General features: G+C 34.9%; 3 protein-coding genes across 4 annotated transcripts in view; all 3 read right to left on the bottom strand.

The window, feature by feature from the left end:
- Positions 1–910: 910 nt before the first annotated feature.
- On the bottom strand, positions 911–4,292 carry LOC148302691 (ATP-dependent (S)-NAD(P)H-hydrate dehydratase-like). 2 transcript variants are annotated; one of them, XM_088271213.1, is made up of 3 exons: positions 4,034–4,292; positions 2,180–2,336; positions 911–1,951 (listed from the first exon to the last, which is right to left on the bottom strand). In XM_088271213.1, exons 1-3 carry the CDS (start codon positions 4,129–4,131, stop codon positions 1,154–1,156), a joined length of 1,053 nt encoding a protein of 350 aa, XP_088127339.1. In that variant the 5' UTR covers positions 4,132–4,292; the 3' UTR covers positions 911–1,153. The 2 variants fall into 2 exon arrangements, with proteins under 2 accessions (XP_088127339.1, XP_088127337.1); XM_088271211.1 differs by having other exon boundaries at positions 912–1,951; positions 4,010–4,292.
- A 667-nt stretch (positions 4,293–4,959) lies between these two features.
- LOC148302692 (ATP-dependent (S)-NAD(P)H-hydrate dehydratase-like) lies at positions 4,960–7,591 on the bottom strand. The gene is made up of 2 exons (XM_088271214.1): positions 7,009–7,591; positions 4,960–6,189 (listed from the first exon to the last, which is right to left on the bottom strand). The coding sequence occupies exons 1-2, from the start codon at positions 7,282–7,284 to the stop codon at positions 5,446–5,448; spliced, it is 1,020 nt and encodes a 339-aa protein (XP_088127340.1). The 5' UTR covers positions 7,285–7,591; the 3' UTR covers positions 4,960–5,445.
- A 171-nt stretch (positions 7,592–7,762) lies between these two features.
- Positions 7,763–27,495, bottom strand: part of LOC148302693 (uncharacterized) — a 38,652-nt gene continuing 18,919 nt past the window's right edge. The window contains exons 4-6 of the mRNA XM_088271204.1: positions 18,313–18,388; positions 10,860–11,105; positions 7,763–8,749 (exon numbers count right to left, since the gene is read on the bottom strand). Of these exons, the coding sequence (XP_088127330.1) occupies positions 8,586–8,749; positions 10,860–11,105; positions 18,313–18,388 (486 nt within the window). The 3' untranslated portion in view covers positions 7,763–8,585. The remainder of the gene's footprint in view (positions 8,750–10,859; positions 11,106–18,312; positions 18,389–27,495) is intronic.

Consider the following 27,495-nt stretch of genomic DNA (forward strand, 5'->3'; position numbering starts at 1 on the left):
TAAGTACTAAAAATACAAATATAAACTTAGTACTAACTTATCTCTATTCAAAAAAATATAAAAATCATCTTAAAATCCACATTTATTAGTTTAGTAACTCCTTAATTAGTTTATTTTTTGATTCAGTTAAATAAAAAGGTAAAAACTAATTGAGAAAATCATACAAATTTTAAAATCTAACTCAAGATAAAAATGATAATGTAGTAAATGTTATTTCTCAAATGCTATTTTCCTCTGATAAAAGCCCGTCTTACGAATAAAATATTTTAAAATTAAATTATATCTAAGTGATAAATTTATGTAACAATACATTTATTTATTCTAAGTTTATTTCTATTGTATTCCAAAATAATAAGTAATGTATTTAACAAAAAAAGAGTTTTCCTGCATCCATTCCCCCATAATCTAATAAGTTTAAAAAAAGAATATAAAATGTTGTTTATATTTAATTCTTTTTTATAAACGTGTGACCCCGAGCTGTTAGAGAGCATGAGGCTTACCAGTCTTATACTTGTTTTATGATTGAGAAAGTATTTCATCATCTAAGCAGCACCATATCCATCACTGGTTACCCAACTGTTGAATTATATTTAAAAAAAAAAACATATCCTTCATTGAGCCCATATAAAGGTGGAGACTGACCGGAGCATTTCGTCGTAACGTAAAAAGTTAAGATGTGAGCATTCAGGCAGTCAGTACACCGAGCGGAGCGCTCCATCCATAGTTTCGGATGCTCGGTGATGCACGCCGCGAGCGATGTTACGACGTAATGTTATAACGAAATGCTCCGATCAGTCTTCACCTTAAGAATATGGGGCAAATATTATTAAGTTACAAAAGGTTATCAGAAAAGACTAACAATTTTGGAGATCAACTTTTAAAGATGATTGGAATAGGAAGAGAATAGTAAATTTTGTGGTTTACAATTTATTTATTAAAATATTTAAAAAATACATAAATATTAATTACAAGTTTCATATCTCATCAAAAAATACAGAATCTCAATAAACATTGCTTCCTACTCGCCTTCTTTGTATTGGTTTAAATATTCAAAAAAATGTCATTGTAGAATGGAGGAGATAGTTGTATCCAATCTGTAACTCTTTACAATGAAATAAGGAATAGAGTCTGATACTAGTGATCATTTATAACACTACTCATTATCATCATCATCCATAGTATCACCATCGCTTCCATATAGTATACTTGAAAGTTTGTCAAGCATATCTGAAGTTACCGAATTTCTACCTTTTTCTTCAAAGCTCTTTTGATTAGCAGCCCTCATCATTTTGGCTGCACTATAGCTCCCCACAGCTGCTGGGAACATGGGCCCAATTTCTTGACTGAGATTTAGTGATTTCATATTACTGAGTGCCCAATGGAAGTATATTCCGGTCGCACCAGCGATCATATGCCCTTGCCCCACCGTCCTTCTAGGGGAACCCTTTTTACTTAAGGACCAAGAGGATTGAGGATTTAAACTGATAGCACTGTCAGTACATCCCTTGCGAAAAATGAGGATGTTAGGACCTAATTTATTAAAATTGATATTAACATGTCCTTCGCTGAAGTTATTACCATCTTTGGCAAGTTTGTAAAATGCTTCAAATTCGGGGATATTCATAGTCATGATTATACCGGGAGGAGGATAGTTAAGCAATAAATTGATTACAGGTTGAGTCATAAAAAAGACATCTAAATCTAAGACGAGTGGTTTTTTCAGTTTCTTGCAAGAGTTAATAGTTCTCGTAATAATATTGTTACATTCTGGAAGCTTCTCTAGCCCTGGCCCTAAGACTACAACATCCATCGTCTCGAGTTTGGTTTCAAATGTTGGGTTGGGGTTTTGGCTGGCATCCCATAATGGGTGCACGATGATGTCTGGACTGTAGGATTGGATTGCGGCACTAGCAAGAGTGCTGCAAAATATGTGCACGCAGTCAGCGCCAACCTTGAAATGATAATAATAAAAGTACTTTTCTTAACTTTCTCACAAAAAATATTAAGAATTTTATTCAATTCAACTGTATGGTGAGTCCAAATGACGAGTGAAGACATAGTAGGTGGAGACATGACCAGTACCAACGTACTGGTCATGTCATGTCATGTCATGTCTTCAGGAAATAAATATAGGATAACAAGAAAATTAAAATAGACAAATCAGTATGCTCTCAGTTACCTTGAGAGCGGTCATCGCAGCAAAATAAGCGGGTCCTGTGTCATACTTGGATCCTCCAACTATTCCTACAGTCCCCATGTAACCTTTTTTCTTGTGTTTTGACATTATTGGAATGGCGTTCCGAGCATATGATTTTATGTTCTCATCAAAAAGTGTCCTACAATGAATATTATAGCAATAATAGTACATAAAAGGACAGAAATTGTATTATATATCTTTTTGATCCTCGGATAATGTAAGTCCCTTATTATCTTTTGGAAGGTTCAACACATCAACAATTATAGTATAGTAACTATATTTTGTACATGCATATATATTTAAAATATTTCATTAAGTAACATTTAATATGAAATAAATAAATAAAAATTACTCGAATATATGATTGTAATAACAAGATGTAATTAACAAGTTCCGAAGTAATTATCTTGTCATAATAAACTTTTTAATATTATAAAATAAGTGATAAAAAATACACCTTTCTTTCAGGAAAAATCATTAATTTAGAAAATACACACTTTGTTAGACTTTTAAAGCTCAAAACTTACAATATAAGAGGCCAAAATAAACAAAATACCTAATATTATTTACTTATACAAGCAGTTGCTTCCCTCTACGAGGGCAGCACAGCTAGTATAAGAGTGAATGGGGACATTACATCATGGTTTGCAATATCCAAAGGCGTAAAGCAGGGATGTGTAATGTCACCATGGTTGTTTAATCTCTATATGGACCATTGTATGAAAGAGATTGAAAGTATGGGAGTCGGAGCGAAAATGATGAATATAACTGTTAGTTGCTTGCTGTATGCGGATGACGCCGTACTGCTAGCGAGCAGCGCGAAGGACTTGCAACTAATAGTGTCAAGAATGTATGATGTATGTATAGAAAATGATCTGGCAATGAATGAAGGTAAGTCAAAGGTCATGGTGTTTGAAAGAGAGAAAGATTTGACAGAATGCAAGATTATCGTGCACAATGAATCCCTAGAACAGGTGCAAGAATTTTTATATCTAGGAAGCATGTTCACAAGGGATGGAAAAGTGGATAAGGATATTGAGAGAAGACTGAATGCAGGGAATAGAATAAATGGTGCTTTTAACAGAGTGATTGGGAATAAGAATATGTCCATGGAAGCCAAGCTAGCGGTTCACAACGGCGTGCTAGTACCGACACTAATGTATGGAAGCGAAACATGGAACTGGCAAAGGAAGGATGAAAGCAGAGTGAATGCTGTTGAAATGCGCTCCCTCAGACGAATGTGTGGAAAATAATTGTATGACAGAATTAAAAACGACGATATAAGAAAGGAATGTAAGGCTGAACGAGGAATAATTGAAAAGATTAGAAAGAGCTCTTTGCGGTGGTATGGACATGTGGAGCGAATGGATAGCGAGAGAATGACTAAGAAAATATATGTGGCGAATGTAAGAGGGAAAACAGAACGTGGACGACCGAAAAAGACTTGGCACGATCAGATTAATCAGAACCTAAAATCTGGCGGTGTCAAAAGTCTGCGTAATCGGAGGGCATGTATGACTAGATGTATGGATGTGAAGGAGGCTAGGAGTGTATGTCAGGACAGAAGAGTGTGGCGTTCTATCCTCTCTGCCTACCCCTGCGGGGAAACGGCGTGATGGTAGTAGTAGTAGTAGTAGTTATTTACTAAATTTTTATTACATTCAGTGTGAAACAAGTTCATATTATGGGGGAAAATATTTGGATCTGCGTGATATATGCCCAGAGAAATGATACCTTAGTAACTGTTAGCTGGTAATGAATCTTTGAATAAGAACATGAATGGTCGTGAAAATCTAAGGAATGAATATTTACTTGTGTTCTCTACATGATGTGTACCTTGAGTACGCAACGTTATCCATAACATTGTGACACTTTGATGAAGGAAAACTTATTATACAGAAACACAGAATTAAAAAACAAGTCAAATATCCCATTTTGGTGAGTTAAAACAGTACTGTTTTAGTTTTTTTTATTATTTTATTGACTTCACTCTTTTTTACTGCTATAGTTGGAGAAAAAAGACAATGTGTAGTTGATTAATCACGGGTTTTCACATTTTTGTGTACTCTCTTTCTATTATATATACATAACATGTAACAGGAGTAATATACAACGAGTTATCTCTTTATTCGAACACTTTGACCTCACTTGTCTTAAATTAAGGTGACCTTCGATATAAGAATTTCCGAAACACATATTCTGATAATACCGTCACAAATTCACATTAATTTTAATCATATACATATTTTGCCATTTGTAACTTATAATAAGGACCCTTCAGTTTGCCTTCATGGAATTAATGATCAAGATAACACTGCTCTGATACAATATAGTATCCTATTATTATTGAAACAAATTGAAACAGGATATATGATTCTACTAAGTTCATGTATTTTTACGATAGCTGTTTGGCCTCTTGAGGGCACCCTTAAACTGTGATGAATAAACAAAATGGACATATTACAATTTGACAAATTGGCGGTTCCAAATTACACAAGTGAAAGTGTGGGTATGCAGTTCCGAGTCCCCCAGCCATTGTTGCTATTATCCTCTTCCATTTCCTTTCCCATATATCAGTAATGTCCTCCACCCTAAGATCCTTCCTTTGCGTCATCTGTATCCCATCAAATATATTCCACTCCTATATAGCACAGGATTGATCATCACTTTGTCTTCATATTACTAATAACCTCGAAAGATTGAGTTGACTCCGCTTAATTTATTCCCAATATAACTATTTATTTCTCAAAATAAAACAATACTTCATTTTTATTTATTATTTATTATTAATTATTAAATACCTTTTCCTTTCATAAATACGGTCAGAACAGATAGTTAATATTTTTAGTCACATTTTACCTGAAATTGCCTTCAGAGTAGGTATTTTAAGTTGTGAGAGCTAATGATGGGAACTTGGATGCAGATTATTTGTTTATTTAAACATAACACTATTGTCTATGCACTGATATCAATCTTGTACGTGGACATGGTAGATATAAGGAGGTAGTAGTCGGTGAAGGAACATGATATAGAGGAGATACTGGCAGAAGATTGAGGTGAGGCACACGTTGCATATGTGTGTCGGCGTTGGCAGACAATTCGTAAACTGTAAAGGTACCAGAGCTTCTAAAAGTAGTATTTTAGAATATGATGAGATCGTATCGAGATGACTGCGCCTTTACATGCCTTTGTTAAAAGTCATAATGAACTTTGCAATGCGAGAAATATCAAAACTTTTGCAGCTTGAATTATTTGACAAATAGAACTTTACTAATATTGTCTATCATGTCGCTAGTGATCATGCTACGACCGATCTCATCTGAGGTTTGGCGGCTCACACTTCTCACCAGCTTGGAAGCGGCGTAGGAAGCCACGCCGGCCGGTAGCATGTTGCCACCGGTGGCATTCCAAGAGACACTTCTGATCGCCCACAGGAAGTACGTGGCCGTCACTCCGGCCAGGAGGTGTCCTTGGCCAGTGCTGCGCTTGGCTGATATTCCCTCTCTCGAGTACCATGATGAGGCCAAATTGGAACCGACTCCCTGATCCAAGCAACCTTTGCGGAAAATGAAAATATTTCCCCCGTATTTGTTAAAATCAATAGACAGATCATTACTATATACTTGATCCGGTTTAACGATCAAATTATACATAATTTCGAATTCATTCCTGTTGGGTATTAGGATGACTCCCGGACTAGTCATTTGAATCAATGCATCTGTGACGATATTCGTCCATAAAGATGCTTCTAGATCTAATACCAAGGGCTTTTTCTCAAGTTTGCATAAGTTTATTACTTTGGCGATGAGTAGCGAATAGTACAGGTCTGTCGGTAGTCCGGGTCCCATGATGACGGCGTCCATCGCAGAGATTCCCTCGAGAAGTAACGCTTCTATTTCCAGAACTGGATGGATAATGATTTCAGGGTTGTAGGTTCGAAGAGGGTTGGCAGCATCCACTGTGCAGAATACATGAACGGAATCAGCACCCACCTGCAAATAACAACTCAAACTTTAATTATACTTACTTATATCTAAATCTTTGTATTTTGTCATTATGATTTTCCTTGTGATTAGAATTTTTGGTGATATTCAATGAATTCATTTGTCAATGTGATGCCTGAAACCCCTGGAATATTACTATCTATCCTTGGAACCTTAACTGAATCCCTCTCTAACTGGATCCTAGACCTCTTTCCCCTCAACTCCTTACCTTGCATTTATTATGTATAAGAAGGTTAATAAAAAATGTTTTGGTTTTGGATATTTTTTGATGGGGCAATTTTTTTTTTTTTAAGGTGATCAGTTCTGCGCTCCAGACTCTTGGACATGTCAGTGGAATACATTTGATTGGATATAGAAGGCGTGGAGGGAGGAGGATATTACTGCTAGATAAGAAAGGAAACAGGAGAGAAATAGGAGAATTGGAAGAATTGAGAAATAGAATATTGGGTAGGGCACTCAGGGTTCTAGCCCGTAATTGTACTAAAAACTAACTAACCATCATGCTGCTTCTCTGCAGGGGTAGGCCTCTTCCTACCAATAGAATGCCACACCAATCTGTCTTTGCACACAATCTTCGCCTACTATTTATATATCTTTATATGTTTAACACGCCGCGTGTATGTACACGCCAATTATTCCTGACCTGACCACGCCCAAGCATTTGAAATACTTGATCATGCCAAGTTTTCCTCGGTTTTTCTCTGCTATAGTTGGCAATAACAAACCACATTTGTCTCATAAATTTGTGCATAATTTTACTAGATTTGTAATAATTTACTTGATAAATAAAATGGAACCATAGTGCACCTTGAGAGCTCCCATAGCAGAGAAATATGGCGCTCCAGTGTTCTCACTATACCCGCCGATGACACCGATAGTCCCCATGAATCCTGTTCGGCGATTGGTGTCAAAATTCGGTATGAAACTCTCCGAATGTTTGATCACTAAGCTTTCTCTACTTAGAGGTTTCACATCGCTCCTGCAGTCCCCGTAGCGGGAATACACCATTTTGTATTCACTTTCTAGTGCAATTACCACAGTCACTAAACACAAACCGATACAGAATAACTCCAACCTTTTCATGTTTATTACATCACTCTACTTAATATGATAGCTTGATATTATAAATTGCAATGATCAGTCCGAAATTACTCTAATACTCGGAGGTATGAGATAGAGGCACTCATTACACCAAACATAATGTAAGACATTAGTACAATGACAGTTTTTAAGTTTTAATAATACTATTACTACTGAAATTAAATTTAGTTAAACAAAACAACTTATAATTTTTATAAAAAAAAAACAGAATGTATATTATTTGACCTTTGTATGTTTTTTAGCAATAAATAAAATAAAGATAAGAAGCAAAATGAACACTCCAATTCAGAAAACTATGGCGTGCATCTTTCAATTAAAGGCAAGCAAAAAATTAAACAATAAATTTTTTCCTTTGACGTATATTTTAAAATGTGTATTGAAATGTCGAAAGAAAGATATAAATTGTAATAATTTAATATACCTTAAGGAAAAAACAGTAATAAATAGTAAAAAAAAACAAATTGGCTCATAACATTTATTTCGAGATTTAGCTGTTTTGTTTTGTTTAACATATTGAAAAAGAAATTTTTATCACCTAACAATAATGTATACATATTTAGATCTAACAATACAAAATATTTTTTGTAATATTGATTTGTATTTAAATATATTCACAGTTATAGCCTATTACTTTCCAAATCTTATATAAATATCAAATAAGATAGGAAGCTTTGCAATCATTCTTTGCTAAAAATGCTGCACAAATCTGATTTTTATCACTTGGTTGCTGAAATAGCCCATAATGTGAATTACGTCAGATACCAGTAACATAAGAAAGTAGAAAGGGGGCCAAATAGGACACGTTATAGGAATACAGATGCATTTTGGTGAAGTTCCTGTTGACTTGAGATTCATCTATCACAGTGTGACACTCACACACAGTAAACACATTCTACCTTCGCATTGGTAAAAACTCGTGTGTATATTGGTCAAATACCAAAGAGCAGCAATAATAATACCAAAATAGAAGCGTGTCGGGTTGTTGTCCCGTGGTTAGTGTCCAGACTCTTGAGTCAGAGTTTCTTGGTTCGAACCCACCTACCACAACTTAATACCTATTTTTAATAATAAGCCGCTTAGGCTCACAGAAATAGTATGAAATTGAAGGATTTTTGTAAATAATAAAAACACAAATATTTCTCATTACTTAAAAAAAAATTGTGGATGATTTTTAACCGTGTCGGTCATACTCGAGCAAGCGCTAATCTAATATACTCATACACATTTGGTTTCTGTTTGCTTTTAAAGATAGCCTGCACGCGGTGGAAATATGCAGTGTGTCGTTATCGGGGGCCTTGTCGGCGGGAGGTGCCCGTGCAGCCCGCCTGGTGGCGCTCCACCCTCTCGGGGGCGAAGTTCCTCCCGCAGGAGCTGCACCGGACCAGGGACTTCAGGTGGTTGTCCCATATCCGGTGGAAGGTCGCCTCGCAATCCAAGTTGCCATCCTCTGCGGAAAAATAACAAATCAATCGGACACTGTCATTTTATTCTGAATTAGCTAATTTGATAATAATAATAAAACCCTTATCCGCACCCCAATGGTGCAAAGGGTACTGCATCAGATAAACGCAGTGTTATCTTGATCGTTAACACATGAAGGAAAGGTGATCAGCCCTACGCTTCAGGTACCAGTCCAGGGTAATATTGAATAAATATTACAGTGAAAAAATCACTTGTATTTATTTGAACCCCCCTGGGAATCGAACCCGGGACCTCCAGAACGGTAGCCGAGCGTGCTGACCATTACACTACAGAGGCGGACAATTTGATACTAATCAAAAATATTAATTTCTTCTCTTTACTTTACTTTTCTCAGTTATCATAAAATGGGATTTTTTAATACCTTTTATAAAAATACATATATCGATATTGTTTTTAAAACCCCAATTAGTTTATAATTCTTTTTTAATATGAATTGACAATATTCGAATTTTTGGAACTCCTACACATATCATAAATCTCACGAAGCTACATATTTGAGTTTACTGGAGCCATCTATGGTTGGTTTGAGTAAGCTTTTAAGCTTAAAAGTGTCTCTGCTAAACAGCAGAGACTCTTTGATTCAGATGTGTGTAAAACCCAGATTTGTGTACAAGGATTTGGACACGCCCACAAATGTTGGGAAACTCATATGCCACGTTAGCGCAGTTAGCAAAAGAAATTCGACGTTATATTGCAATAACTCTACGCCGAATGGGGTCGGAGAGCCTTGCCAACATCCTGTATGTGGCGAAAATTGGTAGGTGAATGTAAAAATCGCGTATTTTTTAAATTATATTTTCGCGTGTCGCTTGTCAAATCATATTCGCCACTCTGGACAGGGGTTCAACGTCACCGTCAGTGTATTTCGCGACACGACAACAATCAAAATTAGGGTTGCCAAAAGTTCCGGTTACGTGATCGTCTCGTTTGATGGATCTCGAAATATCAAATCCCGTTTTTTCTCAATTTTATTATGTATTTTAATTTTGGGACCCTTTAAGGGGAAAAATATGCAGCGCTGCTTTGCAATGATTTTTTTAAAATTATCTTTGCAATTATGTATTTTATATAGCGGGTTTTCACCGTAAAAATGTCATACAAAGATATTTTACTATGAAAAACAGCTTTTGTGGTGTGTGTGATATACGGTAACCCCACAAAAATAGACGAGAAACATTCATATAAAAACAAGCGGAGTGTGAGTTGAGCGAATGTGTTAAAATAAAAGGTAGACATTATCCGAGTCGCCCCCGCTCTTTGTGCGTCCGACCACCCGAGCACCCGAGCACCCGAGCACCTGAGCGCCTGACCAGCCCACCCCGGGACACGACACGGGGTCGCTGAACTCGCCGCTACACCCTCTCCGAACTGTTAAACGTCTCGCATTATACACTATACAGCTCAGTACCAGAGGGCTTTGTGTTGAGCCAATCGTTTCCGGAACGCATGCTATAGTACCTGAATCGTGAATAAAGGCTGGGACAAAGGGACGTTATCAAAACACGACCTTCAACTAAATGGTTTACAAGTTTAACAATATCAATGAATGCGAATTTGGCGACTAATGAATAAGTCAGGTAGTTTTGTATTACTAACACACGTTCGTGTTGAATGAAAGAGAAACGCACAATGGTTCGAAATGGAAAATTAAACGAATCAAAGGTAAAATTGCCATTAAAATATTATTATTCTTCTGGCTGCTATCTGCATTCGAGTGGTGCAAAGGGCACTGTAACGAAACGTCACGGTGTTAACTAGATCGCGATTATATGCAGGCAAGGCGTCGTCTTACCTGCATAAGACGAAACCCGGTCACTGATCAAATAAAATAAAAAGTGAAAAAACTATATAATGTCATTAATTGATTCGGCAGTCACTTCGTCGATAATATCAATTCATTTTTAATTTAAGTTTTGCTTGGTAAATACTACTGTTTCTTTAAATCTATTGTTACACGTAAAAAAAACTGTTCAGTAACCCCCCTATAACGTTGAGATAATGTTCCTAACTCAGCGTTATAGGGGGGTTAACTCTATACCTCTAGTTGTTGTTTTATTATATAAATAACTATATACCTCTGAATACATAGTCATCAGCTTCCGAGGAGGATTCTTGGTTGGAGAGCTTGGGCACCCTCGCGTCCCTCGGGCTGTGCGGGACCCTGGCGCTGTGCGGGACCCGGGCGGGCCCCTTGGGAGCCCCCTCAGGGGGGCCTGCCGAGGTGGCTAGGGTGGCGGGCACCCTGGACGGGCTGGTGCAGGGCTTGCGGGGGTTCGCGGGGCTCGCGGGACTCTTGGTCCGGGGGGAGTGCATCACTGGAACTAAATAAAAGGAACAATGGCATATTTACACTTTTGGAAATATTACAGGAGATGACATTCAGACGTTGTAGCAACAGAAACGCTGCCATTTTACTCAATTCTACAATGACACTCGTGCCATCTCGCAGCATTTCACCACAAAATCAATTCTGTCCATGTTTCTCCCGATGTAAATAGTCTTTCAGCACATTTTGACATATTTAACTTGTTTAAAAAATAGTATAATTACGTCATTGTTGCACCAAATGAGCGATATATTGCTTGAATTCACTGTCGAAAATCGAGGCAGTGACGCTTTAATAAAATGCTCTAATAATATTATAAATTCACATATTATACTATTTGTTTCCCTCTGTTACTACAGTATAGTAGTCAGCGCGTATATCTACCATGCTGTCCCGGGTTTGATTCCCAGGGGGGTCAAAATAAATAAAATTGTTTTTTTTTTTCTAATTTTTTAATAATATTACAGCGGGCTGGTATCGCAGAGCTGATTGCATTTCCTTCGTGTATTTAACGATCGAGATAACACTGCTTATATACGATGCAGTCCCTAATGCATCATTGGGTGCAGATAAGGGATAAAAGAAGAAGAAGGATTATATATATATTTTTAGGTCAGAGATCTAACAGGCCGATTTTTCCACCATATTTTGACTGGAATCAAAAATATATTGTTAGACTGTTCCATAAATAAACTGATTAATCTAAATCACAGCAGGAAATAAATAACACTCAAATAAAAATCTAAATGGCATTTCAATTTAGGTTCAGAAAAACAAGTCATGGCAATGAAACTTAATTTGCGACCTGTACGTATTGTGTATAATTAAAATCTAAAATTTGCCCGACAAAATATGAAAAAAAAACTTTTATGCTTCTAAAACCGATATCGTTAGGAAAAAATGGGCATTTTATAATAACGACAAATATTGATTTATTTAGATGTACTTAATATATAGTAAAACCTCGATATAACGGACATAATTGGGGGGAGGAAGTGTCCGTTAAAGCCGAAAGTCGTAATGTAATAATAGTAGATTTAAAATAAATCAAGAATCTTGAAAATGTGAAGACTGTTTTTAGATATAAATAAACAATACAAAACACTAACCAAAATCTACTCAATGTCTTGGGACACTTGTCGTGAAGTGACGTTGCTGTTTGATATTGACGCATTTGCTTTTGGTAATCCTGCTTTAAAAAAGGAATCAAATTTTGTTTGCATTTTGAAATTTGCTGTTTTTTTATAATCGACTCTCTAAAATTACGAAAATGCGTATAATATAGTTATATACGAGTATATAGACGTATGGCGTGATTGGCCGCGAAAATGGTTTTTATGTGGCGACACTTGAATTTAAGCATGTATAGTTTATATATTTTTTATATTTTATCTGATTTTTTGTCAGTTACATACGAAGTCGAAGGCGTAGGAAGCAGCAAATCTTGGTCACAACTGTCGTCAAGGAAAGGCGATTCAGTTGGCTTGGCCATGTACTCCGCATGCCTCCCGAGAGTCGCCATCAAGCTTGCCTCTTTTGCAAGGTTTTTATCAGGTTCACGCCGCCCAGGACGACCACTGTTGACAATTTGTCGGCAGCTCTCGTCTGAAGTTCGGGACAAAGAACTGATTTGGAGGATGCAAGGGAGCCGGCGGCCGACAGGAAAGCGTGGAGACAGTTTGTGGACTCCGTATGCTTCAAATAAGGAGCGGATATGGTAAAAGAAGAAGACATCCTTAGTTCGTTAAATAGAGGTCCGTTATATCGAGGTTCGACTGTAATGGCGTAATTTAATAATTACACGTTATTTATGAGTATGGTGTTTTGGCACCCAGCGAGTTGCACCCCCCAAATTAACATAATACTCGGAATTGGAGAGGCTGAACTATTTCCATACCACGCCCATTTCATTAGTGCTTCGACGACTCGAATATATACACATACAACTTTATGTATATAAAATCACATTTGCTACAATTTATTACTTTAGTTTTATTTTATTTGGAAATTTTACACAACAGTTACGTAAATACAATTTACATTAATGAGTAACAAAAAACTGGTATTTGTAACATTCCACATACAAAATTTCACATATGTAATTAAATATAAATATCTGGAAGAGGGGTGGGAGGGAGGAAAAGGGGAAATGGGAAAGACCAAAGCTCAAGTCCAAGACAAATAATTTGTTATGTGAAATTATTATGTGAAAATTGGGACGTACCACGATATGAATATCCACTTACTATGATATGATAGATTCTATTCGAACTATTCGAAGTCTTATGGCCTGTCATAGGCTGGTTAAGTGATTGAAAATCGAAAATCACGTTTTCAAGCGTCGCCTACCATGTAAAATAATTCGGAAAGCATTAAGAAAACATACATTTCACGAAGATCGCTGCGAAATGAAAGAAATTACTTACTTTGACTAGTTATTTTTATTGACAACATTTTTAGTATTTCCAAACACTGTCTACAAATCTGGGTTTTCTCCACTAAGGAGATATTTTTACATTTAACATCTCAAAAAAATTACATTTTATCATCTCAAAGAAAATTTGAGTAGTGTGGTTGTCAATAATGGGTAGAATGGTGAATGTTGCGCGTGTGTAAAGTGATCCCTTAACCAACCTATGACAGGCCATAAGCCCTGTAAATACCCAGACATTCATATTCCTCTTCATCTATATAGAGATGTCAAAAACGTCAAAATAACTTCCTTATGGAAAAAGTTCAGATTTGTAAGTATTCGGACACACTCAAAATGTTTTCAAGAACCATTCGGTTCAAAATTATATTTTTAGTCTTAGAAAGCAGAAATAGCTAGCCAAAGAATAGTTGTGAAAGTAGCTACTGTTGGTTCACAATTTCCCAGATTAGCAACACGCCAAATGTAACGAAAAATACTGCTAAACTTTGCGAAGGTATTCAAGAATGCTCGTGCAAATTCTGTTTCAGGTATCTGATCTAAAATATAAAGTGTCTTATTAGTGTAGTATATGTACAGTGAAACTCCGACATTCGTGCGATTCGATATTAGCACAATTATACCGAACGAATTATTATTACTGTTTTTTTAAAAGGAATAACCCGCAAAGCCTCTATTAGAGGCCTATCTGCAGGTAGGATAGTAAGGATAGGGAAGGTAAATGTGAAAATACATTACAAATACCCAGACCAATTGAAAATAAATCTTTCTTGAATTAATTTTGCACTTTGCGGGAATCGAACCCGCGACGCCAACTACGCCACGGCGCCTGTCAAAGAAATTTTCCTGTCAATTTGAATGAAATTCGACTTGCCATTCGAATGTTTACTATCTAACTAACAGCGAATGGGGTTTTTATCATAAACTCGTACAAAGTGTCCAAGCTACATAAGCTATTACGAATACGAATATGCAATTTCGAATGCCCTAGCCATTGTTGATATTCTGCTTGTCCTACCTTCCTCACTACCTTTCTCACTACATTCATCCTCCATTTTCTTTCTTACATATGTATGTCCTTCACCATAATCTCATTCACTTACGTCATTTGTATCCCATCAAATATATTGAACCCCTAAATGTCTGACTTCATTGCTTTTCACTTTGCAATCTTGTAATTAATGATCAAGTTAACAGCACATCGATACGATACGGTGTCCTATGCACCATGGAAATGAAAGGAGTTATAGGAAATAACTTGTATTTAAAAAAAACATAAATAAATATAAAAAATATAATAACATAAATAAAAATATTGTTTTGTAAAAACGGTTCATAGTTTTTATGTGAATGTTTAAAAAAATGTAATTTTTGAAGATTTCTAGTTTTGGAGATGATATAATAATAATTATTATTTATTATTATTCCGTTTGTTTAGAAAATGCGTGTTTTTATTATCAGGAAATCTAAAATGCATTAATCAAACTTTTTTGGGAAATGAATAATTCGGTATTCGTACGGCTAGCTGGCAATATTTTGTGTACGATTATCAAGGTCCCACGATAGCATCATGCAACATTAGGTCACTATTGATCGCTAACTCGCGCTAAGAAAGATTTGGACTCGGATTATACTGGAATTCATTACTGTCCGAATAAAAAATACTCACCTATTCATTCTTTAATAAACCCATTTAAATGCTACCCTTTATACGAATAGTGGTGCAGTGCAGTAAATTATTATACTTAAAATTGACGTGGATATTATTTTTCCACGTTAAATACTATTGGGGGAAATAATTCCAAAAAAGCTGAGAAGTAGTGTGCATATTTGTATAAAATATACTTTTAAGTTTAACCTGTTCGGTATTATATTTTTAAATGTAAATAATAATATTAATAAATAATAAAACCCTTATCCGCACCCCAATGGTGCATAGGGCACTGTGTCATATTAACGCAGTGTTATCTTGATCGTTTACACATGAAGGAAAGGTGATCAGCCCTCCGCTTCAGGTACCAGTCCATGGTAATATTGAATAAATATTACAGTGAAAAAATCACTTATATTTATTTTACCCCCCTTGGGAATCGAACCCGGGACCTCCAGAACGGCAGCCGAGCGTGCTGACCATTACACTACGGAGGCGGACAATGTAAATAACTTGTAAATAACTTTCTATTAACTTTTTATTGATATAGGTGAAAATTCTTAAAAAACTTTTTTATTTATGTTGATACTTCAAAAATATCTTGATATATCGCTCACTCCTTTCAACAACGTCATATATCAAAAAGATTTTTCAGGAGATCGTTTTTAATGTTTAAAAATATAACAAAATGTATTAAAAATAAATATCAAGCCACTTATTGAACTTTTTACTGTGCAACAAATCTTTTTAGGTAAAACCTGAATTTTTTTCTCCATTTGAAAAATATTTTGTATATTTAAAAAAATAATTAAACAATACCTTTTCTTCAAAATGCAAAAAAAACACTTTCTGCCCTGTAGCGGGTAAATATTAAGTTAAAAATATGCCGCTTTTGCTAGGATATAGTACATTTTCTGGGAATTTCGAAAACATGCAAAACTGAAAACTGACGATTTTTGATATATGACGTTGTTGAAAGGAGTGAGCGACATGTCTAAATTTATAGATTAAAACATTATTTTTATAAAGGTATTTTCTAACATGTTTTGTTTCTAACTACAATTCTGTTAATGAATAATTTTAAACGCTACGGAGTGATTCGTGAAAATATGCAGATAACAGGTGGAACAATAAAAAAATCCTTGGCACCATAACCTACCGTATATTTGCTACTTACTGGTCTATGGTCTGACCCAAATATAGGCATTCTACAGAAATTTGCCGAAAAAAGACAACGCTCGTACGCGAATTTTGCTAACTTTGCCGTGCAAAGTGGAGCATGCGTTTTTCGTCACGCTTTTCCGAGTGAAAACATTAATCAAACGCCACAAAACTCTAGTTTGCAGGGATAAATGGCATTCACCGTTCATGTGAATACGGTAATGACTAAATATAACAATGCAAGATTGACATTTTGACAGTTGAATTTTTAAATAACGTTTGTTCGGTAGGTACCTACCGTTAACGGGGTTATGGTATTTCGCCTACGCGCGTGCCTACCTACAATACTACTGGAAAACTTCGTCTGGGAAAATTTTCACAGCTTTTTCACCCATAAATTCTAAACAATATTGATATGTCAACATAGATGAAGAAGAATATTGACGTCTAGGTATTTACAAGGCTTATGTCCTGTCTTAGACAAGTTAAGTGATTGTTGGGTAATATATCTAAAATTAAACATGGTTATTGGATTGAATTCTACTTTTACTTACATACTTAAATATAATAATATGTGACGCTTTTCGTCTTATTAAGACATTATCAAACACATGTGTGTTTGATAATGTCTTAAAAGGACGAAACGCGTCACAATATACATATATCATTTTACATATTTAAAAAAAAAATCAATAAAAAAAAACCTTGTTTAATTTTGGATATATTACCCAAAAATTCCAAATGAAATTCTACCAACTGTATGCAGTTACAATAAATAGGTTAAGTGATCTCTTTACGCACGTGCAACGTTCACCATTCTACCCATGATTGGCAACCAAACTACTCAAAAAACTCCTAGATAAAATGATCAATCTCATGACAGTACATATGAGTTGACAACAGCCATCTATGTTGGATTGAGGAAGCTTTTATTTAGTAGACACCCTTTTATTTACATGCTCTTGCATCTCTCTGAACCTCGGATTATTTTTAAATACTGGGAAACGCCTAAAAACGTGATTTTTTTAAGTAGCTTATAATTTGACCAGTTATTTTTATTCACAACATTTTGAGTGTCCAAATATGTACTTGTTCACAAAAAAAAAACAGTTTAAAAATAACTGCGTTGCGGCCATACTGCGAGTCCCAACGAATGAATTAGAAGTTCTAATGTAATATAAAAGAGATTCTCTCTAAAAATCTTAGGAAAGTTTGCTATTTAAAAAAAGGGACACATTAAATATGCTCATTTTATATATAATTTTTCAAACGATAAATTACCCAAATATTTAAAGGATAAAACAGTGTAAAACATAAATTTTCATGAACATATTACTAGAAATAAGGATAAAATAAGACTGCCATTGTTGACAAAAACCGAGTCACAAAATTGTTTCATGTATGAGTATAAGGGTTTGAAAATGTATGATGAGATGCCTGAATGCATGAAGAATGAAAAGAGTCTGAAAGAATTTTAAAATAAATGTTTTGTTTACTGTAAGGAGATGTAAATATATATTGTTTGATGTAAATTAAGTGAGAATAATAGTTTATATTAGTGTAATATCACTCACTCCTTATTTTATATTTTTATATTTTTAACTTAATATTTACCCGTTACAGAGCAGAAATTGTTTTTGTATTTTGAAGAAAATGTATTGTTTATTTTTTTTTTTAAATATACTAAATATTTTTCAAATGGACAAAAAAACCTTCAGGTTTTATCTTAAAAGGTCTTTTGCAGTAAAAGGTTCAATAAGTGGCTTGATATTTATTTTCAATACATTGTATTATATTTTTAAACTTTAAAAACGTGAAAAATCAAGTTTTTTGATTTATGACGTTCTTGAAAGGAGAGAGCGATATAAATTAGTGGACTCGTTTAAATTTCACCCGACGCCTAAGATTAGTCCACTGTGGTCGAGTTATCATTTCGTTGATTATAACATGAAACAATACCTGATAGCGTGCTTGAAAGCTGTAGCGGTCTCGTATGTAGCGCGTTCACTTTATCCGGAGCGAGTACTCGAATTTTCTGCAACAAACAATTCAGATTATTACTGTAAAGTTTTCTTATTTTGTGATTTCCATCAAAAAGAATAATCTTACAACGATAGGTGCTATAATCATGCAAAGGACAATAACATTCGTGTCGGGTTGTGGTCCCGTGGCTAGTGTCGCGGACTCTTAAGTCAGAGTTTCTCGGTTCGAACCCACTCTACCACAATTTGATACCTATTTCTAATAATGAGCCGCTGAGGCTCACAGAAATAGTATGAAATAGAAATATTTGTGTAAATAATAAAAACACAAATATTTCTCTTTTTAAATAAAAAACAACAACATAACAACAACAATACAAGTTTGATGAGAAAAAGACATTTGATACCTTATCACGAGAAAAAATCAACGCGAATTAGGATTGAAAAAAGGTCAGATCAGGTAAGGTATAATCAGCATGAGGAGATGCATGAATATGGAAGAGGCGAAGAATATTTGCAAAGATGGGTTGGTGTGGCGTTTTATTCTCTTTGCCTACCCCTGCGGCAATAAACACAATAAATATTTCATATTATTTTTTGACATCTCATCAAAGATGAAGAAGAATATAGAAGTCTGGGCATTTACGGGGCTGACGACCGTCAAAAGCTGGTTTAAGTGATTACTTTACACACGTGCAACATTCACCAATTCTACCCATTATTGACAACTACACAACTCAAATTCTTGGAAGTTCTATATATGAACCAATTTAGAAATATTGTTCTTGAATCACTAGAACTTCACTAGAGACATCTATTGGTGAGATGAAGGAAAGCTTTTTATTAAGCAGAAACTCTTATATTAGTATGTGAGGTCCGAATCCTGAATTATAATCACACAAATGCCCAGACTTCCATATTCTTCTTCATCTTTGATGAGATGTCAAAAAATAATATGAAGAATAACTCCTGTAATTGGAGATAATCCAGATTTGTGAACAAGTATTTGGACACACTCAAAATGTTGTAGAATAACTATATTTTTTAATATAAGTATCTGTCAAAATCACTACATTAACTATGTAGAAGGATAGCAACCCTTGTTTGCTACCAAGAATTGTCGCGTTGCCAAAGAAACGAAGCCCAACCCGTTTTTTTATTATTATTTTTTGTATTTTATGTTGTACATTTAAAAATTCCACCTCTAATAAATTTACAGCGGTTGTAATTCTGAATTACCCTTCGCTCGGTATAGTAAAATTCTTCTTGTAAAAAATACAGGGTATCAAGAAATCAATGTTCGCTTTATACGGTAGAAGGTCAACCAATTCACCAGTTGAAGTAGATTTCTGGAGATCCTGCGGCGCGATAATTTTAAATTACGTGGACTATGTCCGAACATGTATAGCGAAGTTTGGCGATCAAGAAAATGTCAGAAAAGGTCAAACTAGGCCCATGTCAAAAATCTACCACTCTCAAATAAAGGTCCTCTATTTTTCTGTGAAAAGTTAACGAATTTCAAAAGCGGGAAAGTATTTTTTAATACTATGAATAGAACTTGAAAGCTGTCCCACTGCATGCCCAGATCTGATACAGAAGCATCTAGGTTTCCTGACAGATCTGTTCTTGCAAAGCAATTAAAAATAAAAACTAAGTTGCGAAATTTATTGAAAATGTGAAACAACATTAACAAAATCTGTGAATAGAACTTTAATACAATATAATTTACGTTTTGATCAACATCACTAGTCCGTTTTTGGAAGGTTGGAAGATATTGCTTTTTAGCAATTAGCCCGCAATGTACTTATTTATTTTCTGTACATGAAGTTTAAATAAATAAATAAATGATATAATTATATTCAACGATTAATTGTGAATGTTTTAACTAGTTTATTTTTGTGCCGACATTTTTGTTCACAAAGCATTTCACGACACTTGGGAGCAATGTATGTTACATCAAGATACTATTAATGCATCAACATAGATGAAAAAGTTTATAGAGAATTTTCATCTACGTATATTGATTTACATTGTCCGCCTCCGTAGTGTAATGCACGCTCGGCTACCGTTCTGGAGGTCCCGGGTTCGATTCCAAAGGTGGGGTCAAATAAATATAAGTGATTTTTCTTCACTCTAATATTTATTCAATATTTCCCTGGACTGGTACCCGAAGCGGAGGGTTAACTACCTTCCCTTCATGCCAACCCTGCGTTGGCGAACCAAAAATGTCTTCTTTGTAAGTTGTTCGCTCAAAATAGGAAGCTCGGCCGATAACGTCCGGTTATTATTATCGATTCCACATTAAGGAATATTAAAATTGAGATAATGATCAAAATTTATCGACGAAAATAAAGTAACGATTTGTTATACAGAACCTGTAAATATGAAATGTGTATTTTACACACAAAAATTGGAACCTGACGTTGTTAGAGTATATACAACTACATACATATTACATATATACTAACTAACTAACCATCACGCCGCTTCCCGTGGGGGTAGGCAGAAATACTAGAAATAGTTTGTGTTTTGACGCACTCACATTTTTATTAACCAACTAGTTTCGGCAACAACCTGTTGCTTTCTTCAGGGTTTAATTTATGACCAGTCATAAATTAAACCCTGAAGAGGGCAACAGGTTGTTGCCGAAACTAGTTGGTTAATAAAAATGTGAGTGGATCAGAACACAAAGTATTTTTATTTCTCGAAATAATATATCAATATGATCCACAAAGTTAATGCTTTCAATATTCAAAACAGAAATACTAGAACTCCACTCCCGCTGATAATTCCGACTCCTGACCTAACTACTTTCACTACATTTTGAGTGTGTCCAAATACTTGTTCACAAATCTGGATTATCTCCAATAATTAACCCGTATAACTGGAGATAATCTAGATTTGTGTACAAGTATTTGGACACACTCAAAATGTTTTGAATAAATTAATTGGCCAAATTGTAAGCTCAAATAATAAAATGAAAAGGATATTTTCTAGTGTTTCTCATGCATGTGATTATAATCCAGGATTCAGACCACACATATAAATGAAAGAGTTTCTGCTCAAGAAAAAGCTTTCTTTCATCTCACCGATAGATGTCTCTAGTGAAATTCTAGTGATTCAAGCACTATGTTTCGAAATTGAACCATATATATATATAGAAGTTCCACGAATTTGAGTAGCGTGGTTGTCAATCATGGATAGAATTGATGAATGTTACACATGTGTAAAGTGATCACTTAAACCAGCCCATGACGGTCGTAAGCTTCGTAAATGCCCAGACTTCCATATGTTTCTTCATCTGTGTTGAGATGTCAAAAAATAACTTCTTTCAAGTATTTAAAATTCTTGATCGTGAAAAGCTTTTCTCGGTCTTCCTCTGCTTATATTACTAACCACATTAGCCTCGTAAACTTGTTATGCTATTCTTTCTTCACTCATTCACTCCCGTTCCGATTTTCTCGGACATTTTATTGCTTTTCACTCCCGCATGTCCTTGGGAAAAAACTAATTTCTTCACAATTTCGTTTTTGAGTATAACAATTAAGAATCACGAAAGGTTTTCTTACATTGGCAGGACAATATCAAGCACCAATATACCGAAGTGACCCATTAACCTAATTAAAACATCCACCGTGTAATATGTAATTAGCTCGATCAACAGGATGTCAAGTTATTCATAAGTAGCGACGAGTAAGTTCGTACCTCGTAATATACGATACGTTTTAATTAATTCAATCAAATTTGTCACGAAGACACATCGCTCACTCCTTTCAAGAACGTCATAAATCAAAAAACTTGATTTTTCAGTAGAACGTTTTTAAAGTTTAAAAATATAATACAATGTATTAAAAATAAATATCAAGCCACTTATTGAACTTTTTACTGTGCAACACATCTTTTTAGGTGAAACCTGAAGGTTCTTTCTCCATTTGAAAAATAAGTAGTATATTTCAAAAAATAATTAAACAATACCTCTTCTTCAAAATGCAAAAACAACACTTTCTGCCCTGTAGCGGGTAAATATTAAGTTAAAAATATGCCGCTTTTGCTGGGATATAGTACATTTACTGGGCATTACGAAAACATGCACAACTCAAAATTGACGATTTTTGATTTATGACGTTCTTGAAAGGAGTGAGCGACATATAATCTTCGAAGGTTATTTAAAAATTAAATTAAATTAGATATATCAAATTAAAAATCTGCCTCCTCAGTGTAGTGGTCAGTGGAGGTCCCGGGTTCGATTCTCCACTGCAGCGCAGAACTCTTCATCTTAACTTCGTGTAATTCAGATAAGGAAAACATTTTGTTAAAAGTAAAATGTATACCCACACATACGGCTGTCCAAACTCAAAACACAGTAAGGGACATTTTTTTGTAGTACGTTTTTTGTGCATTTTTGGACTAAGTAGATTCTACTTAGTCCAAAAATGCAAAAAAAAAACGTACCACAAAAAAAATGTCCCTTACTGTGTTTTAAGTTTGGACAGCCGCATAGGCCATGCCTTTGTGGGGTATTTTTTTGTATTCATATGATATAATCTTTTTGTACTGGTAATTATACATATGTCCTCCTTAGTGTAATGGTCAGCACGCTCGGCTACCGATCTGAAAGTCCCGGGTTCGATTCCCAGGGAGGGGTCAAATAAATGTAAGTGTTTTTTTCACTCTAATATTTATTCAATGGAATCCCTGGACTGGTACCTGAAGCTGGAGGGCTGATCAACTTCCTTCCCTTCTTATGTTAACGATCAAGATAACACCGCGTTTATATGATGCAGTGCCCTGTGCACCATTGGGGTGTGGATAAGGATTGGAAGAAGAATTAGGTTGTATTGTGAAATATAATAAAATAAAATAAAGGAAGAAGTGCCCATGCACCATTGGGTGCGAATAAATGGAGATTCGTTATACGAAAGTACAAATGTGTACACATACTTACATATATCGTTTTTTGTCGGTCGATTAATTTAATAAAGCGTATGTATACGTGGCTATTGAAATAACATTACATTACCGACATTATATAATCAAGAATTTATAGTAAGTTTAAGTAATTGATCAAAATGTCAATGTTTATGGTAAAAAGTACATGAAAATGCCATAGAAACGACACGATGACGTCACGCCTAGATAAATGTGATTGAATTTATTTTGGGTATGACGTCAGGGGTGAATTCGTGTCACTTGGGAGACAATAATTACACGCACTTAAAGTGTGACATGCAAATTGACCGCTTTCATTTTAGGCGCAAATACTGATAAAAACTAAACTCAAATCGATTATATAATTATTGGACCTCTCTCGTTTAAAATTACATATAAAATAATTCAATCAGTTTTTTTTTCTTCCAGCTTTTATTTGCACCCAATCGTATCGAAGGAAGTGTTATCTTGGTCGTTAAATACATTAAGGCGAGGTGGTAGAACCCATTCGGGGATCCAAAATAAATGATCTGAAAAAGTACTTTACGGAAAGATATACATATAGTGTTAAGTCATATTTTCTTATTTTGTTTTTACCTTATGTTTTTTATATTTTCTCATTTGTTATATTTTTTCATTTTTTATATTTTCTCATTTGTTTATTTTAAATATGCTTCTTACCTTATGTTTTTCTCATTTATTTCTTTTAAATATGCTTCTTATGCCTATATATTGTACCTGTTTATTGTTTATGCATTAGTTTTGGTTACTTAAAAAAAATCTTTTTTGTTACTTTATTATTTGTGTTCCAGTCTTGTTAACCTAAATCCCATGTCCCAAAATGAGAAATAGAAATTACTCATTGGGAATATTATATATATGACTTATGTATGTAATATGTTTTAATAATTTGTATTATTACAAATTATTATCAAAAAAATATTAAAAATCATTTCAATTTTGGCCTCCCTGAGATTTTTTAAAAAGAAATAACCCGCAAAGCGTCTATTTCAGATGCTTGTCTGCAGGTAGGATAGTAAGGATAGGGAAGGTAGATGTGAAAAATACATCACAAACACCCAGACCAATTGAAAATATACATTTATTGAATTTATTTTGCGATTGGCAGGAATCGAACCCGCAACGCCAGTTTCGCAGTCCAGCGTCTACCCACTACGCCACAGCGCCTGTCGAACTAGGACCTTAAGTATGATAGGCAAAGGTGTTAGCACATTTGCTCACACTTTTGCTTACACTACATTATATAGGCGGGCACCTAATAGCATACAATAAAATACTGAGGGTCTTATATGACAGTAATACCAACTAACTAACTAACTATTACGCCACTTCCCCGCCGGGGTAGGCAGAAAATAGACCGCCACACCAATCTGTCTTTGCACAAAATCTTCGCTTCTTCCAATTTCATACGTTTTCTCAAAAATACACGCCGATTATTCCGATTCCTGACCTGAAAAGTTTCAAGTATTTGAAATACTTGATCATGCCTAGATCAAGTTTTTCTAGGTCTTCCTCTGCGTTTATTACCAACCACATTCGCTTTGTAAAATTGTTTGACATCTTTTCTTCACTCTTTCGATTCACATGCCCAAACCATCTCAATACACCTTTCTTAATTTTATCGATAATGCTAATCTCAGCCTTGCATTCTTTCCTTATATCACCGTTCGAACATCTATTATACAACGTCATGACAGCAATACCCAATAGACAAATTTTGATTCGTGATAATATTATTTTTTGACATCTCATCAAAGATGAAGAAGAATATGGAAGTCTGGGCATTTACGGGGCTGACGACCGTCATAGACTGGTTTAAGTGATCACTTTACCACCAATTCTAGCTATTATTGACAACCACACTACTCAAATTCTTGGAAGTTCTATATGTATGAACCAATTTTGAATCATTATTCTTGAATCACTAGAACTTCACTAGAGACATCTATTGGTGAGATGAAAAGAAGCTTTTTATTGAGCAGAAACTCTTTTATTAGTATGTGAGGTCCTAATCCTGGATTATAATTACATACATGAGAAACGCCAGGAAATACCATTTTCATTTTTATTATTTAAGCTTATTATTTGACCAGATAATTTATTTACAATTTTGAGTGTGTCCAAATTTTTTTAATTTTATTTTTTGTAAAAAAATAATATGAAAATAACTCCTGCAATCTGAGAAAAACCAGATTTGTCCATACTTGAACAAGTATTTGGACAAACTCAAAATGTCGTGATTATATCATGGCAATTATTATTATAAAACGAATATGCTGTCATAGAAATTGTGAATCAATATTTTCCACAGTAATGCTTGATGCCGATGTCTTCAACCGAAACGAAATGAATGCAGGAGCTATGGTTATGTTTGATTATCGATTCGATGCAACCAAAGGTGGCCTGTTGACGACACTCCAATAGTTAATACCATTATTCGAATCGATGATTCATGTGTATACAATAAAAATATTAATACATAGCAGTTTATTGAGCCATGAGCCGTGACATTGAATACTTTAGAATCGATTTTTTAACTTACTTATAAAATAATGATATTAAAAATAGATTAGTGGGGGTCATGATGTAACTGTTATATGGGGTCTATTCTGAAAAAAAATGGCCAACGATTAATTTTTAACATAGCTAAAAAGAGTCTAAAATTCTGATATCATCGATATTATCAAGATGATGACAGGCGCTGTTGCGTAGTTGGATAGACTCTCGATTGCGGCGTCGCGGGTTCGATTCTCGTCAAGTGCAAAATAAATTCAAGTGAGATTTATTTTCAATTGGTCTGGGTGTTTGAGATTTATTTTTCAAATTTACCTTCCCTATCCTTACTATCCTAACTGCAGACAAGCCTCTAATAGAGGCTTTGCGGGTTATTTCTTTAAAAAAATATTTTAAAAAAAATCAGTGATAAAAATCAATACGGAATTACTTGTGTTTTTATTATAGGTACAAATATTTCAATTTTATATTATTTTCGTGACTCTAAGCAGCTCATTACTAAAAAAATAGATATTAAATTGTGATAGAGTGGGTTTGAACCCAAAATCTCCGAGTCCGCGACACTAATCAAGGACGTTAACTCTGATTTTCACTCTTACTCTTTTTTAATATTACCTTGGACCGGTACCTGAAGCGCGGGACTGATCGCTGTTCCTTTTTTTGCAATTAACGATTGAGATGATATTCCATCTAAACGATGTAGTGCCTTATGCATCATAGGGTGCCGATAAAGTTAAGATGAAGTTAATAGTTGTGAACTATTGAAGCAGTATGGTATTTATTGCTAGCAGTACGAATTAAAAGAGTAATTGTAAAACCATCAATTTATACGTCAAATTTCTTGCGCGTCACTAGTCGAATCACAAGGGCGTGCATGATTTGAATCTGCGTGTCAAAATAGTTTTATCGATATTACACCGTTCCTTCTTGTAATTAACGATTGGGATGGGAATGCATCGATACGATGTAGTGCTTTATACATCATTGGGTGCCGATAAGATTTAGAAGAAGTAAATATAGTATATGAACTATTGCACCAGTGTTTGTTGCTAGCAGTCCGAAATAAAAGAGTAATTATGAAACCATAAATTTACGCGTCAAATTTCTTGCGCGTCACTAGTCGAATTACAAGGGCGTGCATGATTTGAAACTGCGTGTCAAAATGGTCTATCGATATTTCAGTGTGATTACGAAGTTTTCCACCCTTTACACCTCTACAGCACTCTACGCCCTACGCCCTGCGCTCTACGCGCGGAAGCTACATTCGTGTAGGTTTAATTTATTTTTTCTTTCGCCCATTAGTTCGAAATACGCGTGCAGACATTTGACATTTTCTTAGCGCTGGAACAATATACGCCGCACGTAAATAAATCACAATCTTAAAAAAATACGAGCACTTGAAATCTGAAGTTCAAAGTCACATTATGTGGTAAATAGTATACATTTGTTTGTATACTTAAATAGAACGTAAAACTAACTTACTAACTATCATGCCTCTTTCCCGCAGGGGTAGGCAGAGAGAATAGAATGCACGCAATCTTCGCGTCTTCCACATTCATACATCTCTTACATACACGATCGATCTGATACTCCTGACCTGACCAATTTCAAGTATTTGAAATTCTTGATCATGCCAAGTTTTCCTCGGTTTTCATCTGCTTCTTTTGTCAACCACATTCGCCTCATAAATTTGTTT

Source organism: Brachycentrus maculatus, unplaced genomic scaffold (genome assembly GCF_059751285.1).
Source record: "Brachycentrus maculatus isolate JH-2025_06_01 unplaced genomic scaffold, ASM5975128v1 h1tg000421l, whole genome shotgun sequence".
Lineage (NCBI taxonomy): Eukaryota > Metazoa > Arthropoda > Insecta > Trichoptera > Brachycentridae > Brachycentrus > Brachycentrus maculatus.

What these genes read in the sequence shown, in the direction of transcription:
- LOC148302691 (XM_088271211.1), bottom strand. Translation starts at nt 4,131, where the DNA reads ATGGGATATTTGACTTGTTTTTTAATTCTGTGTTTCTGTATAATAAGT. An exon ending in ACATCATGTAGAGAACACAA is followed by an intron (nt 2,337 to 4,009) that starts GTAAATATTCAT and finishes TATTCATTGTAG; the next exon opens with GACACTTTTTGATGAGAACA. An exon ending in CTGCGATGACCGCTCTCAAG is followed by an intron (nt 1,952 to 2,179) that starts GTAACTGAGAGC and finishes TATCATTTCAAG; the next exon opens with GTTGGCGCTGACTGCGTGCA.
- LOC148302692 (XM_088271214.1), bottom strand. Translation starts at nt 7,284, where the DNA reads ATGAAAAGGTTGGAGTTATTCTGTATCGGTTTGTGTTTAGTGACTGTG. An exon ending in CTGCTATGGGAGCTCTCAAG is followed by an intron (nt 6,190 to 7,008) that starts GTGCACTATGGT and finishes TGTTATTTGCAG; the next exon opens with GTGGGTGCTGATTCCGTTCA.